General features: G+C 46.5%; 1 protein-coding gene across 6 annotated transcripts in view; it reads left to right on the top strand.

The window, feature by feature from the left end:
* The first annotated feature begins 1,330 nt into the window (after window positions 1-1,330).
* KEL (Kell metallo-endopeptidase (Kell blood group)) overlaps window positions 1,331-6,451 on the top strand; it is a 28,661-nt gene continuing 23,540 nt past the window's right edge. For 2 of the 6 annotated variants that reach the window (XM_077921114.1, XM_077921115.1), the window contains exons 1-4: window positions 1,331-1,495; window positions 1,785-1,931; window positions 4,975-5,107; window positions 5,506-5,709. In XM_077921114.1, the coding sequence (XP_077777240.1) occupies window positions 1,914-1,931; window positions 4,975-5,107; window positions 5,506-5,709 (355 nt within the window). In that variant the 5' untranslated portion in view covers window positions 1,331-1,495; window positions 1,785-1,913. The other 4 variants (XM_077921113.1, XM_028712848.2, XM_077921111.1 and 1 more) reach the window with 4 other exon arrangements.

Raw genomic sequence — 6,451 nt, 5'->3', positions numbered from 1 at the left:
GGAAAGTATGCATACCCTCGAACATTTCTCCAATGGAAATAGGGACATCCTATTCATCCTATGGTGCTGGAGGAGACTCTGGAGAGTCCCTTGGACTGCAAGAAGATCAAACCTCTCCATTCTGAAGGAAATCAGCCCTGAGTGCTCCATGGAAGGACAGATCGTGAAGCTGAGGCTCCAATACTTTGGCCACCTCATGAGAAGAGAAAACTCCCTGGAAAAGACCCTGATGTTGGGAAAGATGGAGGGCACAAGGAGAAGGGGACGACAGAGGACGAGATGGTTGGACAGTGTTCTTGAAGCTACCAGCATGAGTTTGACCAAAGTGCGGTAGGCAGTGGAAGACAGGAGTGCCTGGCGTGCTCTGGTCCAGGGGTCACGAAGAGTCGGACACGACTAAATGACTAAACAACAACAACAACAAATTCAATCATCATCATTGTCTTTATTCCCCGCCCATCTAACTGGGTTGTCCCAGCCACTCTGGGCGTCTTCCAGCATATATAAAAACATAATAAAACGTTAAATATTTAAAAACTTCCCTATACAGGTCTGCCTTCAGATGTCTTCTAAAGGTTGAATAGCTGCTTATCTCCTTGGCTCTGGGATTGCATAACTCCATACAAGAGCCAGGATTTTTGTTAGGAGAGCAGAACCTCAGTTTGCTATGTATTTTTATTGATTTTTATAGATTTAGCTGCCCCTCCCTGCCCCCCCTGGCTACGCCCATGACTCCATACCCTCATTTCTTCAATGAAAATAGGGACATCCTAAGGAAAAGTGGGACATTCTGGGATCAAATCAGAAACCAGGGTGGCTTTTGTAAATCTGGAACTGTCCCTGGAAAACAGGGACACTTGGAAGGTCTGGGTGATTAAAGGTAAAGGTAAAGGTACCCCTGCCCGTACGGGCCAGTCTTGACAGACTCTGGGGTTGTGCGCCCATCTCACTTAAGAGGCCGGGGGCCAGCGCTGTCCGGAGACACTTCCAGGTCACGTGGCCAGCGTGACAAAGCTGCAGCTGGCGAGCCAGCGCAGCACACGGAAACGCCGTTTACCTTCCCGCTAGAAAGCGGTCCCTATTTATCTACTTGCACCTGGGGGTGCTTTCGAACTGCTAGGTTGGCAGGCGCTGGGACCGAGCAACGGGAGCGCACCCCGCCATGGGGATTCGAACCGCCGACCTTTCGATCGGCAAGCCCTAGGCGCTGAGGCTTTTACCTACAGCGCCACCCGCGTCTGGGTGATTGCATTTAGCTTATTACCCCTGCTTCTAGGGGGAGTGGAGGAGAAAAAGAAGGATCAATGGAATTCACACCTCCCATTTATTCCTGCTTTGATTATTAAAAGAGGCCCGAGGGCCCCATTGTAAGCAGGTTGAAACAAGCAGCGTGCAGCAGCCCGTATATCAGACCGAAGCAGGCGCATGAAGCTGCTGCAAGATGGGCAGGACTCAAGAGGCAGCAGAAGGATAGTGTGAGCCACGGGCTGCCAAGGTATGAACGTCAAATGTTTGTGACCCACAAGATAATTGTGGACGGGAAGGAGAGGGGCAGGCAAAGGCTGCATGCAGTGTTGAATCCATCCTCACACAATGGAGTTATACTGCAGGAAGAGAAAGGAAATGGTGGGTAGGGGAAAAAAGTGGCTACGACCTGCTGTATGTTCCAGGAGGAAAGGGTGTTATAAGGGGAGGGTTGGCAGAGAAGCTTCCAAGTTCTGCTTTCTTGAAGGATGTTATTTTGACCAACCCTCTCTGCCTCTCCTCCTCCTCTGTGCCTCCAGCTAGGGAAGGGAAGGAAGGCTTTGTCTCTGATCTGGAATGATATTCTTTGCAAGCCCTTGAGGGGAAGGTGGAAGGAAGGAAGAAATCTTCAGGAGCACACATTTCGCTAAAGAATCGGCAGTGGAATCATGAGGTCTCCACAGCAGGTAGTACAAAAGCCAGCTTTTCTCTCTTTCTGTGCTTTTCTTATTTTTACCCAATTGCATTTCCTCTTCTGTTTGCGTATCTTCCCAGCTGGTACATGTCTGCGTGCTCCAAAATAACTTGGGTCAGGGGTTAACATGGCCTTTCCTAGACTTCTGACATTCAGATTTTACGTTGCGAGTTTAGGAATGCAGAATTTGAAATTTCAAAACAGTATTTGTTTTCAGCATCCCGATCCACAGGTCGATAATGAATTTTGTGTGTTTTCAATGCCAGGCCCAACTTTTTAGGACAGATTAATTAATGATTAAGATGGTAGTGCATTTGAGCATGTACAGAATACCATTCCACCCCCCTGGGTCATCTACAGCCATATTAGGCCAGAGGCCTCTCTTTTCAGAAATTAAGCGATGGGTATTCTGAGAATATGGGATGCGGATGGCACTGTGGGTTAAACCACAGAGCTTAGGACTTGCCGATCAGAAGGTCGGCGGTTCGAATCCCCGCAACGGGGTGAGCTCCCGTTGCTTGGTCCCTGCTCCTGCCAGCCTAGCAGTTCGAAGGCACGTCAAAGTGCAAGTAGATAAATAGGTACCACTCCAGCAGGAAGGTAAACGGCGTTCCTGTGCGCTGCTCTGGTTCACCAGAAGCGGCTTAGTCATGCTGGCCACAGGACCCGGAAGCTGTACGCCAGCTCCCTCGGCCAATAAAGCGAGATGAGCGCAGCAACCCCAGAGTTGGCCACGACCGGGCCTATTGGCCAGGGGTCCCTTTACCTTTACCTTTTATTCTTATAATAGTTTTGCTCCAAGAGATATATGAATGCAATGTTTTCTTTACTTTTTTAAAAAGTTGCCACTTTTTGTTGATGCACCTGTGCAGTCATTATAGAGTACAGTGGTACCTCAGGTTACATACACTTCAGGTTACAGATGCTTCAGGTTACAGACTCTGCTGACCCAGAAATATTACCTCGGGTTAAGAACTTTGCTTCAGGATGAGAACAGAAATCGTGTTCCGGCGGCGCGGCAGCAGCGGGAGGCCCCGTTAGCTAAAGTGGTGCTTCAGGTTAAGAACAGTTTCAGGTTAAGAACGGACCTCCGGAACAAATTAAGTACTTAACCCGAGGTACTGCTGTAGTCTATTAAGTTCCTTTAGTCCTTGTTTTCCAAAGATTTGATTTATGTCAAAGATACACTCCAACTGTCCCTGTTTATCTTGTTTTCTGGTACCAGTCTCTTGTGGAAGGCTATAACTCTTTTTCCGTTTGGGAAGATGCCAGAAATACCTTTTAACAATTTTGTTAGCAGGCACACACATGCACTTGAGTTTTTCAGGCTGAGCCTGCTTCCCCAGGTTCCTTGATGTTAGATATTTGAGTGGTGGGAGAGATGAATCTTGACTCTGTACATAGAATCATAGAATCATAGAGTTGGAATAGACCACAAGGGCCATCAAGTCCAACCCCCTGCCAAGCAGGAAACACCATCAGAGCACTCCTGACATATGGTTGTCAAGCCTCTACTTAAAGACCTCCAAAGAAGGAGACTCCACCACACTCCTTGGCAGCAAATTCCACTGTCAAACAGCTCTTACTGTCAGGAAGTTCTTCCTAATGTTTAGGTGGAATCTTCTTTCTTGTAGTTTGGATCCATTGCTCCGTGTCCGCTTCTCTGGAGCAGCAGAACAACCTTTCTCCCTCCTCCATATGACATCCTTTTATATATTTGAACATGGCTATCATATCACCCCTTAACCTCCTCTTCTCCAGGCTAAACATGCCCAGCTCCCTTAGTCGTTCCTCATAAGGCATCGTTTCCAGGCCTTTGGTTGCCCTCCTCTGGACACATTCCAGTTTGTCAGTGTCCCTCTTGAACTGTGGTGCCCAGAACTGGACACAGTACTCCAGGTGAGGTCTGACCAGAGCAGAATACAGTGGCACTATTACTTCCCTTGATCTAGATGCTATACTCCTATTGATGCAGCCCAGAATTGCATTGGCTTTTTTAGCTGCCGCGTCACACTGTTGGCTCATGTCAAGTTTGTGGTCAACCAAGACCCCTAGATCCTTTTCACATGTACTGCTCTCAAACATGTTCTCACACATGCACACCTACATGCTTACAAAATTCCAGTGTCCTGCCTCCCACCCTACAAAGCAGGGTCTTATCTGGACAGTAAATATTGTTGCTTTTTATATGGCATTGCCAGATGATCCACGGTGGATTGTACTGGATATTAAATATTGCATTAAATGTCTTTGCATTTTAAAATGCAACTTTCAGAATAAAAGATGGAAATTCCAAAACGCGCAATTGCGGGAGAGAGAGCTCAGGCAGCAATCCTTGGGTATGAGAATGGGGTTTTAGAGATTCATAAGGGTATCCATATTTTCTTCTTTGGAAATGTTGCAGGGCAAGTATGAAAAAACTGCAAGTTGCAACCCAAGGTAAGTTCTGGAAGTCTTGAAATCATTCAGATCTCTGTTGGGGCTGTCAGCAGTGCACTTGGGCATTGCTAATATTCTGGAGCTATTTATTTCTCTGAATGAGTGAAGGTACAGAATGGGTCACATACGGGAAACATAATTTTTACATGAATTTGGACTTTTCTTCCTTAAATAATAAAAATGTAAGAATGTCACTGTGCACCCCTCCTCCCACCTGTACAGGGTTTGTAGTGCCTTATCACAATTCTGGATTTGCATGAAGTCAAGGAGGGGTTGGGGAGGAAAAATCAGTGCAGTTTGCACAACAACAAACTATTGCATGGGAATGTGAAGAAAAGACCTTAAGAGGGGGAAAGTGATTGTTTAAAACAAGAGCAGAAGTTTGAATGAAGCAGAGGTGATGATGACGACAACAACAACAACAACAACAACAACAACAACATATTGTTCTAAAAAGAGATGTTCCAAACACTGTAAGCATTCATGTAAGCATTTTCATGAATACATTCTATGTGATGTGAAGAGCACAACCACATCCCCTAAGTGAGAAGAAGTGATGGCTCTGTTTTCACATACTTTTTTTCTTGTAATTTCAGGCATATGAGGACTCAGGAGAGGTGGTGAAAAGACATCAGAAAGCCAAAATCATGTTCCTTTGTGCTCTGCTGTTCATCGCTTTCCTTGGCCTCCTGCTAGTCATTATCTTCACTGCTGTTACACGTAACCTAGGTACTGGAATACTCCTTCCCTGTGACTTACTCTTTTCTTGTCCATATGAGGGATTTCCCCTTATCACTTGTTCGCTCCCTTTGAAATGTAGGCAGCCAGTAGCTGGGACCAGTGGCTATGTCCACATGTAATGCTAAACCATGGTTTTAGCACAGCATTGGGGAAACGGGGGCCATCCCGAAGTCGTTGGACTACAATACCCATCACACCTGACCATTGGCCCTGCTGGCTGGGGCGGATGGAAATTGGAGTGTAACTGCATAGTTCCTCAGCCCTGGTTTAGTGCTATGTTGACAAGTCAGCACGAGCCTGAGCAAAACATCGATTTTGCACACTCCCCTGTCCTCCCTATGGCCGTTGCCTATTCTCCGCTAAACGTTGTCTCTACATTTCTCCAGAAACATGCAACACTACAACATGCCTTGCGTTCCTGCTGAGGTTGCTGAATTCCCACAACACCACCATTGATCCCTGTGACGATTTCTACAGCTACACTTGTGGCAACTGGGAAGCTAACCATACGCAGGAGCTAAACGTGCCGTTGGTGAATGTCTTTGATGTGCTCTTGGAAGAAAACCAGCTGATCATGAGGCGGCTCTTAGGTAAGGAGAAGAGACAGATGGTGGCTGCTGTGTTCGGAATCCATTACTACTGTGGCGGGGAGTGAGGAACCTACTCCAATAAGACTATAATTGGACGTGTCAAGACATCATCCATCACAAGAACACATATGCACCACTAGCACTAATAACATTCACCCTGTGCCATCACAAGAAGGTTCATCCAACTGGTGCATCCATCCATCAGTAATAGAACCATACCTTGCGCAAAACCATTTCAGATGTTAACTTTTGATGTGGTAATGCCACCGCTAGCTAACATTTTCCTGCTGTTTCGATGTGCTGAACCAAAATGGGGGTTGTTTTTAATATATACTGAGCACATGTGACTATACATGCCCATATATCTATTCCTTTTAATTCCTGCTTATATTTATTCCTCTTGCCCCCTTCCCTCCCCTGATGTCTTCCTCACTGTCAAAAGTTATACTGCATGTTTTGCAGTTTAGGGACTTATCCTTTTTTAATCAAGGAACTGTGCAAAGTGTTGGCCACGTTGATTGCACTATTCTAAGTAAAGGGCTAGAATTCTTATAGCTAATAAGAAATTGCTAATTAGTTCTACATGGGACGTGGGTGGCGCTGTGGGTAAAACCTCAGTGGCTAGGACTTGCCGATCGCATGGTCGGCGGTTCGAATCCCCGCGGCGGGGTGCGCTCCCATCGTTTGGTCCCAGCGCCTGCCAACCTAGCAGTTCGAAAGCACCCCCGGGTGCAAGTAGATA

Source organism: Podarcis muralis, chromosome 17, assembly GCF_964188315.1.
Source record: "Podarcis muralis chromosome 17, rPodMur119.hap1.1, whole genome shotgun sequence".
In the NCBI taxonomy this organism is placed as follows: Eukaryota; Metazoa; Chordata; class Lepidosauria; order Squamata; family Lacertidae; genus Podarcis; species Podarcis muralis.
This window is presented reverse-complemented; position numbering and strand designations above follow the sequence as displayed.